Raw genomic sequence first — 14,759 nt, 5'->3', positions numbered from 1 at the left:
GGACACCTATACCACCCGATGTCACAGGAAGGCCATAAAGATCATCAAGGACAACAACCACCCGAGCCACTGCCTGTTCACCCCGCTATCATCCAGAAGGCGAGGTCAGTACAGGTGCATCAAAGCTGGGACCGAGAGACTGAAAAACAGCTTCTATCTCAAGGCCATCAGACTGTTAAACAGCCACCACTAACATTGAGTGGCTGCTGCCAACACACTGACTCAACTCCAGCCACTTTAATAATGGGAATTGATGGGAAATGTAAAATATATCACTAGCCACTTTAAACAATGCTACCTAATATGTTTACATACCCTACATTATTCATCTCATATGTATACGTATATACTGTACTCTATATCATCTACTGCATCTTTATGCAATACATGTATCACTAGCCACTTTAACTATGCCACTTTGTTTACATACTCATCTCATATGTATATACTGCACTCAATGCCATCTACTGTATCTTGCCTATGCCGCTCTGTACCATCACTCATTCATATATCTTTATGTACATATTCTTTATCTCCTTACACTTGTGTCTATAAGGTAGTAGTTTTGGAATTGTTAGCTAGATTACTTGTTGGTTATTACTGCATTGTCGGAACTAGAAGCACAAGTATTTCGCTACACTTGCATTAACATCTGCTAACCATGTGTATGTGACAAATACATTTGATTTGATTTGATGTTGATCCCCAAATAAAGATGTTCAATATGTTGTTATTTTTTGTGTAAACACAGCTGAAGGTTCAGGGATTCCATTTTTGTGAGAAAGAAACATTTATTTTTTAAACTTTACTTCACCTTTATTTAACCAGGTAGGCCAGTTGAGAACAAGTTCTCATTTACAACTGCGACCTGGTCAAGATAAAGCAAAGCAGTGCGACAAAAAAAAACAGAGTTACACATAAACGTACAGTCAATAACACAATAGAAAAGAAAAATAGAAAAATCTATGTACAGTGTGCAAATCTAGAAGAGTAGGGAGGTAAGCAATAAACAAGCCGTAGATGCGAAATAATTACAATTTAGCATTAATACTGGAGTGATAGATGTGCAGATGATGATGTGCAAGTAGAGATACTGGGGTGCAAAAGAGCAAATCAAATTGATTTATATAGCCCTTCGTACATCAGCTGATATCTCAAAGCGCTGTACAGAAACCCAGCCTAAAACCCCAAACAGCAAGCAATGCAGGTGTAGAAGCACGGTGGCTAGGAAAAACTCCCTAGAAAGGCCAAAACCTAGGAAGAAACCTAGAGAGGAACCAGACTATGAGGGGTGACCAGTCCTCTTCTGGCTGTGCCAGGTGGAGATTATAACAGAACATGGCCAAGATGTTCAAATGTTCATAAATGACCAGCATGGTCAAATAATAATAATCACAGGCAGAACAGTTGAAACTGGAGCAGCCCCCCGACACATAAACTACTGCAGCATAAATACTGGAGGCTGAGACAGGAGGGGTCAGGAGACACTGTGGCCCCATCAGATGACACCCCCGGACAGGGCCAAACAGCAAGGATATAACCCCACCCACTTTGCCAAAGCACAGCCCCCACACCACTAGAGGGATATCTTCAACCACCAACTTACCATCCTGAGACAAGGCCGAATATAGCCCACAAAGATCTCCGCCACGGCACAACCCAAGGGGGTAAGTAATAATATGGGGATGAGGTAGTTGGGTGTGCCATTTAAAGATTGTACCTGTATGCAGCCAATGATAGGTAAGCTGCTCTGACAGCTGTTGCTCAAAGTTAGAGAGGGAGATATAAGACTCCAGCTTCAGAGATTTATGTAATTCAGTCATTGGCAGCAAAGAACTGTAAGGAGAGGCGGCCAAAGTAAGTGATGGCTTTGGGGAAGACCAGTGCAATTTACCTGCTGGAGCGCGTGCTACAGGTGGGTGTTGCTATGGTGACCAGTGAGCTGAGATAAGTCTTTGTTAGGTGAAGCCACGCCTTATCGATGACCTGGAGCCAGTGGGTTTGGCGACGGATATGTAGTGAGGGCCAGCCAACAAGAGCATACAGGTCATAGGAGGTGAGTAGTAAATGGAGCTTTGGTGACAAAACAGATGGCACTGTGATAAGACTACATCCAATTTGCTGAGTAGAGTGTCGGGGGCTATTTTGTAAATGACTTCGCCAAGTCAAGGATCGGTAGGATAGTCAGTTTAACGGGGGTATGTTTGGCAGCATGACTAAAGAAGGCTTTGTTGCGAAATAGGAAGCCAATTCTAGATTTAATTTTGGATTGGAGATGCTTAATGTGAGTCTGGAAGGAGCGTTTACAATCTGGTTGACAACCTAGGTATTTGTCCACATATTCTAGGTCAGAACCGTCCAGAGTAGTGATGCTAGTCGGGCGGGCAGGTGCAAGCAGCGATCGGTTGAAGAGCATGCATTTAGTTTTACTAGCATTTAAGAGCAGTTGGAGGCCATGGATGGAGTGATGTATGGCATTGAAGCTCATTTGGAGGTTTGTTAGCACAGTGTCGAAAGAAGGGCCAGATTTACAGTCGTGGCCAAAAGTTGAGAATGACACAAATATTAATTTTCACAAAGTCTGCTGCCTCAGTGTCTTTAGATATTTTTGTCAGATGTTACTATGGAATACTGTATAATTACAAGCATTTCATAAGTGTCAAAGGCTTGTATGGACAATTACATGAAGTTGATGCAAAGAGTCCAAATTTGCAATGTAGACCCTTCTTTTTCAAGACCTCTGCAATCCGCCCAAGCATGCTGTCAATTAACTTCTGGGCCACATCCTGATTGATCTTGCATAATCAATGCTTGGAGTTGGTCAGAATATGTGGGTTTTGTTTGTCCACCCGCCTCTTGAGGATTGACCACAAGTTCTCAATGGGATTAAGGTCTGGGGAGTTTCCTGGCTATGGACCCAATATATTGATGTTTTGTTCCCCGGGCCACTTAGTTATCACTTTTGCCTTATGGCAAGGTGCTCCATCATGCTGGAAAAGGCATTGTTCGTCACCAAACTGTTCCTGGGTGGTTGGGAGAAGTTGCTCTTGGAGGATGTGTTTGTACCATTGTTTATTCATGGCTGTGTTCTTAGGCAAAATTGTGAGTGAGCCCACTCCCTTGGCTGAGAAGCAACCCCACCCATGAATGGTCTCAGGATGCTTTACTGTTGGCATGACACAGGACTGATGCTAGCGCTCACCTCGTCTTCTCCGGACAAGCTTTTTCTGGATGCCCCAGAAATTCATCAGAGAAAATGACTTTACCCCAGTCCTCAGCAGTCCAATCCCTGTACCTTTTGCAGAATATCACTCTGTCCCTGATTTTTTTCTGGGAGAGAAGTGGCTTCTTTGCTGCCCTTCTTGACACCAGGCCACTCTCCAAAAGTCTTCGCCTCACTGTGCGTGCAGATGCACTCACACCTGCCTGCTGCCATTCCTGAGCAAGCTCTGTACTGGTAGTGCCCCGATTCCGCAGCTGAATCAACTTTAGGAGACGGTCCTGGCGCTTGCTGGACTTTCTTGGGCGCCCTGAAGCCTTCTTCACAATAATAGAACCGCTCTCCATGAAGTTCTTCATGATCCGATAAAATGGTTGATTTAGGTGCAATCTTACTGGCAGCAATATCCTTGCCTGTGAAGCCTTTTTTGTGCAAAGCAATGATGACGGCAAGAGTTTCCTTGCAGGTTACCATGTTTGACAGAGAAAGAACAATGATTCCAAGCACCACCTTCCTTTTGAAGCTTCCAGTCTGTTATTCGAACTCAATCAGCATGACAGAGTGATCTCCAGCCTTGTCCTCGTCAACACTCACACCTGCGTTAACGAGAGAATCACTGACATGTCAGCTGGTCCTTTGGTGGCAGGGCTGAAATGCAGTGGAAATGTTTTTGGGGGATTCAGTTCATTTTCATGGCAAAGAGGGACCTTGCAATTAATTGCAATTCATCTGATCACTCTTCATAACATTCTGGAGTATATAGAAATTACCATCATACAAACTGAGGCAGCAGACTTTGTGAAAATTAATATTTGTGTTATTCTCAAACATTTTGGCTACGACTGTTTACAGAATGGTGTCATCTGCGTAGAAGTGGATCAGAGAATCACCAGTAGCAAGAGCGACATCATTGATATATATTGAGAAAAGAGTCGGCCCGAGAATTGAACCCTGTGGCACCCCCATAGACTGCCAAAGGTCCGGAAAACAGGCCCTCCGATTTGACACACTGAACTCTGAGAAGTAGTTGGTTTAACCAGGCGAGGCAGTGATTTGAGAAGCCAAGGCTATAGAGTCTGCCAATAAGAATGCAGTGATTGACAGAGTCTAAGGTCTTGGCCGGGTCGATGAAGATGGCTGCACAGTACTCTCTCTTATCGATGGCGGTTATGATATCATTTAGGACCTTGAGCGTGGCTGAGGTGCACCCATGACCAGCTCGGAAACCAGATTGCATAGTGGAGAAGGTATGGTGGGATTCGAAGTTGGTCGGTGATCTGTTTATTAACTTGGCTTTCGTGGATTTTAGAAAGGCAGGGCAAGATGGCTATAGGTCTATAACAGTTTGGGTCTAGTGTCTCCCCTTTGAAGAAGGGGATGACCGCGGCAGCTTTCCAATCTTTGGGGGGAATTTCGGCAGATCATTTTAGAACGAGAGGGTACAAATTGTCTAGCCCAGCTGATTTGTAGGGATACAGATTTTACAGCTCTTTCAGAACATCAGCTGTCTGGCTTTGGGTGAAGGAGAATCGGGGGGGAGGCAAGTTGCTGCAGGGTGTGCTGAGATGTTGGCCGGGGTAGATTTATCGGTGGTGACAGTGTTTCCTAGCCTCAGTGAAGTGGGCAGCTGGTTGGAGGTGCTCTTATTCTCCATGGACTTTACAGTGTCCCAAAACGTTTTGGAATTAGTGATACAGGAAGAAAATTTCTGTTTGAAAAAGCTAGCCTTAGCTTTCCTAACTGACTGAGTATATTGGTTCCTGACTTGCCTGAAAAGTTGCATATCGCGTGGGCTATTCAATGCTAATGCAGAACGCCACAGGATGTTTTTGTGCTAGTCAAGGGCAGTCAAGTCTGGGGGAACCAAGGGCTATCTATATCTGTTCTTATTTCTACATTAATTGGATGGGGCATGCTTATTTAAGATGGAGAGGAAAGCACTTTTAAAGAGCAACCAGGCATCCTCTACTGACAGGATGAGGTCACTATCCTTCCAGGATACCAGGGCCTGGTCGATTAGAAAGGCCTGCTCGCTGAAGTGTTTTAGGGAGCATTTTACAGTGATGAAGGGTGGTCGTTTGACTGCGGACCCATTACGCACGCAGGCAATGAGGCAGTGATCGCTGAGATCCTGGTTGAAGACAGCAGAGGTGTATTTAGAGGGCAAATTGGTCAGGATGATATCTAAGAGGGTGCCCATGGTTACGGATTTAGGGTTGTACATGGTAGGTTCCTTGATAATTTGTGTTAGATTGAGGGCATCTAGTTTAGATTGTAGGACGGCCAGGGTGTTAAGCATATCTCAGTTTAGGTCACCTAACAATACAAACTCTGAAGATATATGGGGGGCGATCAATTCACATATGGCATCCAGGGCACAGCTGGGGGCTGAAGGGGGTCTATAACAAGCGGCAAAGGTGAGAGACTTGTTTCTGGAAAGGTGGATTTTTAAAAATAGAAGCTCGAATTGTTTGGGTACAGACCTGGATAGTATGACAGAAGTCTGCAGGATCTCTCTGCAGTAGATTGCAACTCCGCCCTCTTTGGCAGTTCTATCTTGTCGGAAAATGTTAGTTAGAGATGGAAATTTCAGGATTTTTGGTGGCCTTCCTAAGCCAGGATTTAGATACGGCTAGGACATGCGAGTTGGCGGAGTGTGCTAAAGTAATGAATAAAACAAACTTAGGGGAGGAGGCTTCTGATGTTAACATGCATAAAACCAATGCTTTTACGGTTACAGAAGTCAACAAATAAGAGTGCTTGGGGAATGGGAGTGATGCTGGGGGCTGCAGGGCCTGGGTTAACCTCTACATCATCAGAGGAACAGATGATGAGTAGGATAAGAGTACGGCTAAAGGCTAAAAGAACTGGTTCAGAACAGAGTAAAAGGAGCAGGTTTCTGGGTGCGGAAGAATAGATTCAAGGCATAATGTACAGGCAAGGGTATGGTAGGATGTGAGTACAGTGGAGGTAAGCCTGGGCATTGAGTGATGATGGGAGAGGTTTTGTCTCTGGAGGCACTATTTAAGCCAGGTGTGGTCACCGCATGTGTGGGGGGTGGAACAAAGGGGCTAGCTAAGGCATATTGAGCAGGGCTGGAGGTTCTACAGTGAAATAAGACAAATCACTGACCAAAACAGCAATAGACAAGGCATATTGACATTAGGGAGAGGCAGAGAGGCAATTGTAGACAAGTGATCATAGGGTCCAGTGAGTAGCTAGGCAAGCTGGAGGCACAGCGATTCAGACAGCTAGCAGGCCGGGGCTAGCAGGCTCCAGGCTAACTGGTGCTTGCATCGGGACAGAGACGTTAGCAGGAGTAGCCACTCGGATAGCAGCTAGCTACCTGCGATGATCCAGAGTAAAGGTTCAGAGCTTGCAGTAGGAATCTGGAGATGTGGTAGAGAAAAGGAGTCCGATATACTCTGGGTTGATTTCGCGCTGTGCAGACTGGCAGGAATTGACCAGGCTGGGGCTGGCAGATGTCCGAGTTAACGGGGAAGACCGCTAGCGGTGGCTATCTGACTACTAGCTAGTTTGCTGGTTCCGGTTCTAAAGTATTTTTAAAAATAGCAAATCTATACCACATTGGGTGATGTCAGAGCCATACCCATGCACTGATGTCATGTTGCAGAACCTCATGCTGGCAGTGTTGAGATCTGTGATGCCAAATCACATCATGACATTCAAATTCCTGACAGTGTTGTTGTACAAAACCAAACTCTTCACCTTTGTCCTCAAGAAGACAGTGTAAACTACAACCCATTATGTTGTTCTGTTTAACCTATGGAGCCATCTCGGTCAGTGACAGTCAGGTTCCTGGTATAAGCGGCTAATTTCCGCCATTACTGCTACTGAACACACACACACACACTTACCTCCAGGTCAGAACCCAAACTGTGACTCAATATGACTGACTCAGCAGCAGGGAGGACCACATATTGAGAGTGCAGTAATCGACCATGATAGCTCTTAGGGAGTGGAACATTCATTCCCCTGTAAAACGATCATTAACTTCTGCGTGTATTTTGCAGTTAGAAAACATAATAGATGTCATTAAGAAGAAATAATAATACCTGTAATTACATACAGAACAATTACTGATAATGGTCACAGTTGAATGGGGGGGGTTGAGATTCCACATAGTCAACATAATATTAGGAAGACTACAGGAGGCTCCTTACAGTTTATTTGTGGACCACCATGCCATCTCATAGTCTCATGTTAAATTGTTTTAGTCCCATGTAATCTGTCAGTTCCAAATGTACAGGTAATCCTTCATTATGACATCACTGCTGTTTTACCTGGAAAAACGCAAGGACGGAACAATGTCTGAAAAGTTACAACTCCTGACCCCTATGCTCCATACCGCAACACAGAGGACTGCCTTTCAGGTATCTCAGAAAGCAGAGACCTCTCTTCCTCCTTCCATGGAAATGTACAGCCCACCCTTGACACCAGTGTTGCCTGCCTGCCTCTCGGTGCGCACACACACACACAAACAATTGTGCTGACTGGACCTGTTTAACTCAGCACAGACAGGAAGGAACAGCATGCACCACACAGTAAGAGCAGTGTGTGTGTGGCTCTGAATGACTAAGAAAGGACCTTGTGTTTAAACAATGTTTGTCTTCAACTACTTGAGACTCTCCGCAATGTTGTGTCACACAGGGCAACTCCTGTGTTACAATCTAGGTCCACATTAACTGGCATCTAGGTAACCAATGATCAGAATACATTCCTCATCTATCAGCCATTGGAAAATGGTAGTTACCTTGCACTCCTGCATGACATCGGCTGATCACTTATTCCCTTGTCCACTTCTCCAGCACTGCCCAACAGATAAAGACAACTATCCCAAGAGGGAATTATTTTGGGATTAGTAGACTGAGTCAGGATTAGGGTCATGACTGCCAGCCCATCACAATAAGTGACCAGGCAGAGCTAGGTTTGGACTCCGTGTGTATTCCTCAGCCGGGATGAGGATAATACTGTGTGTGTGTGGGAGGTAGCTTTTGAAAAGGCCCACTAAAAAGGAGGCAGACATTTTACAATGTGAATGATAAAGTGCTTTATCCTATTTACTCACTGTCAAGCATAAGTAGCCTAAGCAGAGAAGAGAGCACAAAACCACTCTGGCATACACACTTGGGCATATAGTTCACTGGTCAAAGAGACAGGTTCCTGACCAAGAGGACAGCTCCACAAGTGTATCACTGAACTGGTGACTGTGTGTCTGATGTAATGACATCACATCCTGTAATTCCATGAGTGGACCTCCTGTTGGGGATCTGAATGGAGATACTCACTGCTTTCTTCTTCTCTGCATTAGACTCCTCAGCAGCTCTCTGGTACCTGTGGGAGAGAGAATCAACATTGACCTCTGCTGATCAAGAGAAGAGGTGCACACAAAGTGGACCAAAGCATTTCCAACAGTGGCATTATACTGGGAATGGAAGTTTGCATTGGTGTTGAATCAATAATATCCTCAGAGGTTTTGCAGGTCTGAAGAGACAAGGTAGGTGAGCAAGAAATATAAAAAGGGTTTATTGAGGCTTCTAACATTTTTCTGACACAAATCCATTTTTTTCTGGATCTGCACACTGAAGGGTTAGAGACTAATGGTCTAGTGGCCGTCCAGACTGAGCTATATTCACCTCCCAATGACATAACCCTTCATTAAGTTTCTCCTTTTCTTAACTCAAACAGTTGTACTTTCAGTCTGCTGCCAATACGATGAATGGCGACGAACTGGAATATCAAGATTGTGGTGAGGTAACATCTACTTTGCATAGCAACAGAAGAAAAGGATATGTAAATATTTTATTAGGATCCCCATTAGCTGTTGCCAAGGAAGCAGCTACTCTAAACATTGTGTGTTATACAAATTTACATCACAAACAATGTGTGGGTGTAGAGTGTGTGTTATAGAATGTGTGTGTGTGTAAGTAAGAGTGTGCGCGCACGTGTGTGTGTTTCTCTTCACAGTCTGCATTGTACTGTGAGGTGGTTTAATCTTTTATTTTATTTTAAATCAGATTTTACTACTAATTTGAGTTACCTAAAGTGGAAGAGAGTTCCATGTAGTCATGGCTCTATTTAGTGCAGTATGCATTTCCTAGCCTCTGTTCTGGACTTAGGGACTGAAGAGTCCTCTGGTGGTATGTCTTGAGGGGTATGTATGAATGTTTGAGTTGTGTGTTAACCAATTGAACAGACAGTTCTGTACTTTTTACAGATCAACATCTCTCACAAAGACCAGTATTGATGCAGTCAATCACTCCTCTACTTTGAGCCAGGAGAGATTGATATGCATGTTGTTGATATTAGCCCCGTGTACATTTAAGGGCCAGACGTGCTGCTCTGTTCTGGGCCAAATGTAATTAGCCTATGTCCCTTATATACAGCGCCTTCAGAAAGTATTCATACCCCTTGACTTATTCCACAACTTGTTACAGCCCAAATTGAAAAAGGATTAAAATAGATTCTCACCCATCTACACACAATACCCCATAATGACATCACAATACCCCATAATGACAAACTGAAAACAGGTTTTTAGACAGGTTTGCCAATTTATTGAAAATGAAATACAGAAATTGTATTTACATAAGTATTCACACCCCTGAGTCAATACTTTGGAGAAGCAACTTTGGCGACAATTATATCTTTGAGTTGTCTTGGGTATGTCTGTATCAGCTTTGCTCATCTGGATTTTCTCCCAGTCTTCATTGCAGATTTTCTCAAGCTTCGGCTGGGCCACTCAAGGACTTTCACATTCTTGTTCTGAACCCAATCCAGCGTTGCTTTGGCTGTATGCTTGGGTTAATGTCCTGTTGGAACGTAAATCTTCATCCCAGTCTAATTTGCACTCTGAAGCAGGTTCTCGTGTTGCACTCTGAAGCAGGTTCTCGTCGAGGATTGCCTGTATTTGTCTCCATTCATTATTTCCTCTAGCCTTACCAGTTTCCCAGTACCTGGCTCTGAAACGCATACCTCATAGCATGGTGGTGGCAGCATCATGCTATTGGGGATGCTTTTCAGGGATGGTGTGAGATGGGTGATGAGCTGTGCCTGGTTTCTCCAGACATAGCGCTTTGCTTTCAGGCCAAATAGTAAAATGTTTGTCTCATCAGACCATAGAACCTCATCCCCATATTGTTATTTTTTTGCTCCTTTGCACCCCAGTATCTCTACTTGCACATTCATCACTCCTGTGTTTAATTGCTAAATTGTAATTACTATTTATTGCCTTACCTCCCTAATCTTACCTCATTTGCACACTCTGTATATAGATTTTTATTGTATTATTGACTGTACGTTTGTTTATTCCATGTGTAACTCTGTGTTGTTGTTTGTATTGCACTGCTTTGCTTTATCTTGGCCAGGTCACAGTTGTAAATGAGAACTTATTCTCAACTGGACTACCTGGTTAAATAAAAGGTCAAATAAAATGTAAAAAAAATCTCTTGACTTATGCTCAGTCTTTCACGTGCCTTTTTGCAAACTCCAGGAGTAATGTCATGTGCCTTTTTCTGAGGAACGGTTTCATCTGGCCACTCTCCCATAAAGCCAAGATTGGTGAAGTGCTACAGAGATTGTTGTCATTCTGGCAGGTTCTCCCATCTCAAGACAAATTTTATTTGTCACATACACATGGTTAGCAGATGTTAATGCGAGGGTAGCGAAATGCTTGTGCTTCTAGTTCCGACAATGCAGTAATATTCAACGAGTAATCTTACCTAACAATTTCACAACAATTACCTTATACACACAAAGTGTAAAGGAATTAATAAGAATATGTACATATAAATATATGAATGAGTGATGGTATAGAACGGCATAGGCAAGATGCAGTAGATGGTATAGAGTACAGTATATACATATGAGATGAGTAATGTAGGGTATGTAAACATATGAAGTGGCATTGTTTAAAGTGGCTAGTGATACATTTATTACATCAATTTTTCCATTATTAAAGTGGCTGGAGTTGAGTCAGTAGCCACTCAATGTTAGTGATGGCTGTTTAACAGTCTGATGGCCTTGAGATAAGCTGTTTTTCAGTCTCTCGGTCCCTACTTTGATGCACCTGTACTGACCTCGCCTTCTGGATGATAGCGGGGTGAACAGGCAGTGGCTCGGTGTCTGTGTGGTTGGTCCATTACAGTTTTTCCGTGATGTGTACGCCGAAGAACTTCAAACTTTCTACCCTCTCCACTACTGTCCCATTGATGTGGATAGGGGCGTGCTCCCTCTGCTGTTTCCTGAAGTCCATGATCATCTCCTTTGTTTTGTTGACGTTGAGTGTGAGGTTATTTTCCTGACACCACACTCAGAGGGCCCTGCCCTCCTCCCTGTAGGCAGTCTCGTCATTGTTGGTAATCAAGCCTACCACTGTAGTGTAATCTGCAAACTTGATGATTGAGTTAGAGGTGTGCATGGCCACGAAGCCGTGGGTGAACAGGGAGTACAGGAGAGGGATGAGAACGCACCCTTGTGGCACCCCAGTACTGAGGATCAGCGGGATGGAGATGTTGTTACCTACCCTCACCACTTGGGGGCGGCTTGTCAGGAAGTCCAGGACCCAGTTGCACAGGGCGGGGTCAGGACCCAGGGTCTCGAGCTTGATGATGAGTTTGGAGTGTAGGTAACATTCTCACATAGGTATTCCTCTCTTCCAGATGGGTTAGGGCAGTGTGATTACGTTGTCTGTGGACCTATTGGGGCGGTAAGCAAATTCGAGTGGGTCTAGGGTGTCAGGTAGGGTGGAGGTGATATGGTCCTTGACTAGTCTCTCAAAGCACTTCATGATGACGGAAGTGAGTGCTACGGGGGGGCGGTAGTCATGTAGCTCAGTTACCTTAGCTTTCTTGAGAACAGGAACAATGGTGGCCCTCTTGAAGCATGTGGGGACAGCAGACTGGGATAAGAATTGATTGAATATGTCCGTAAACACACCAGCCAGCTGGTCTGCGCATGCTTTGAGGACGCGGCTGGGGATGCCGTCTGGGCCTGCAGCCTTGCGAGGGTTGACACGTTTAAATGTTTTGGTAGCGGCCCGCAGGTTTTGGTAGCGGGCCATGTCAGTGGCACTGTATTGTCCTCAAAGCGAGCAAAGAAGTTGTTTAGTTCTGTCAGAGTGGTCATTGGGTTCTTGGTCATCTCCCTGACCAAGGTCCTTCTTGCACAGTTGTTCAGTTTGTTCGGACAGCCAGCTCTAGGCAGAGTCTGGGTAGTTCCACATTTTTTCCATTTCCCAATGATGGAGACCACTGTGCTCTTGGAAACTTTCAGTACCGTCCAAAATTTGGACACACCTACTCATTCATGGGTTTTTCTTTATTTGTACTTTTTTTTCTACATTGTAGACAAATAGTAAAGACATCAAAACTATGAAATAACATATAGAAACATGTAGTAACCAAAGAAGATTCTTCAAAGTAGCCACCCTTTGCCTTGATGACAGCTTTGCACTCTTAGTATTCTCTCAACCAGCTTCACCTGGAATGCTGCTGCTAATCTCTGTTTATCATATATGCATAGTCACTTAAACTATACATTCATGTACATACTACCTCAATTGTGCCGACCAACCAGGGCTCCCGCACATTGGCTAACCGGGCTATCTGCATTATGTCCCACCCACCAATCCCTCTTTTACGCTACTGCTACTCTCTGTTCATCATATATGCATAGTCACTTTAACCATATCTACATGTACATACTCAAAATCAGCCTGACTAACCGGTGTCTGTATGTAGCCTCGCTACTGAATAAATCCCATCATTTTTACCTACCAATTGTTCACCTAATACCTTTTCTGCACTATTGGTTAGAGCCTGTAAGTATTTCACTAAGGTCTACAATACCTGGTTGTACTCAGGGCATGTGACAAATAAACTTTGATTTGATTTCAATTAACAGGTGTGCCTTGTTAAAAGTTCATTTGTGGAATTTCTTTCCTTCTAATGCGTTTGAGACAATCAGTTTTCTTGTGACGAGGTAGGGTTGGTATACAGAAGATAGCCCTATTTGGTAAGAGACCAAAGCTGTGTTCGAATACTCATGCTAACTGCACTAACTGTACTATTTGTGATGTTAATTGAGTATATAGTTTGCTTATTGGTCATGGTATGGATATAGTTAGTATGCCAAAATGTCCCAGATGTCGTACTAAATTCGGCAAAATATGAAGTATACACACAGGACACTTTCCGTACTTTAGGGCCCATAATACAATTCTTCAAGAAATGGGTGTGGCTTCACATTGTTTTCAGATTTGAAGAAATTAGGCAGCCGAAGCACAATGAGAGCAGATACAAATTCATTGTTTTAACTAATTATGACAAATGTTAAGAAAATGTTGATCAATGTAATAAAGAAATTACTTTTCAAATAAGTTACCTTACACGTTATGTTGCCTGACAATTTGTTAGCTACGCTGTCCTTACAAACCACATAGCATATTATTACAGCAGTATGTACAGGTGTTAGCTCCATAACTTAATTGGCTACTTACACGTCAGACTTGCCAGTATATTAACTATAGGCTAACTAACTACCCAACATTTATTGACTTGATTATTTCCATCAATCTTAGCTAAATCGTATAGTCGTTGTGCGTTCTCATTCAGGTGCTTTCTTAAATTCGCTCTGGCTATCTACTCCGATTTCAGAGCACCCTGGTCTGAGTGTACCAGAGCGCAGAATAATGAATTTTCAAGTGCTCAACACCCGTTGAATATGGCCGGTGTCAGTAAACGTCGGCATAAAAGCATAATTAAATTGTTGCCAGCAGCACAGTTACAGTCACCAATGCTCTGGATAACATGAAAACTGCCTAACCAGCTCTGCTAGGGCAAGTACATGATCAGAGTACTCTCATTTGTGTCTGGAAGTAGCTAGCAAGCTAGCCAACGTTAGCTTGGGTCCTTGACTGCTGTTGTAAGGTCAGAATGCTCATCCAGTGTGCACTCCGATAGCGAAACACTTTGAATTTACAAAACGGACAATCTGACAACACTCTGAATTTATGAGTGCACTCTGGCACTCCAGATTGAATTTAAGAACACACCCAAAGTCATAAAATTTGTCACGCTAACTAGCTAGCAAGAGGTTGCACAGCAACAACTTCAGGTAGACAGGTGAAGAGCTAGTACGCTCAACTGATAGTATACTGTAAATGAATGGGATCCTAAAATAAACTAATAGTATTTACTCATTAAATATGTAGTATAGAGTATGTTAGTATTGGTATTCAAATACAGCTCAAGTCAATATTACGGCAAGAACAGCTCAAATAAGCAAAGAGAAACAACAATCCATCAGTACTTTAAGACATGAAGGTCAGTCAATCTGAAAAGTTTCTTCAAATGCAGTCGCAAAACCCATCAAGCGCTATGATGAAACTGCCTCTCATGAGGACCACCACAGGTCAGGAAGAACCAGAGTTACCTCTACTGCAGAGGATAAGTTCATTAGAGTTACCAGCCTCAGATTGCAGCCCAAATAAATGCTTCAGAGTTCAAGTAACATACAC

The 14,759-nt window shown here is 43.5% G+C and overlaps 1 protein-coding gene across 4 annotated transcripts in view; it reads right to left on the bottom strand.

Moving 5' to 3' along the window:
- Window positions 1-14,759, bottom strand: part of LOC112254689 (LIM domain and actin-binding protein 1) — a 47,325-nt gene that overhangs the window by 22,014 nt on the left and 10,552 nt on the right. For 3 of the 4 annotated variants that reach the window (XM_024427470.1, XM_042324557.1, XM_024427465.2), the window contains one exon: window positions 8,530-8,575. In XM_024427470.1, the coding sequence (XP_024283238.1) occupies window positions 8,530-8,575 (46 nt within the window). Of the gene's footprint in view, window positions 1-7,994; window positions 8,070-8,529; window positions 8,576-14,759 lie in introns of those variants that run through there. The other variant, XM_024427469.2, reaches the window with a different exon arrangement.

Source organism: Oncorhynchus tshawytscha, linkage group LG07 (genome assembly GCF_018296145.1).
Source record: "Oncorhynchus tshawytscha isolate Ot180627B linkage group LG07, Otsh_v2.0, whole genome shotgun sequence".
NCBI lineage: Eukaryota > Metazoa > Chordata > Actinopteri > Salmoniformes > Salmonidae > Oncorhynchus > Oncorhynchus tshawytscha.
The sequence above is the reverse complement of the archived record's forward strand: the minus strand, read 5'-3'. Positions and strand labels throughout refer to the sequence as shown.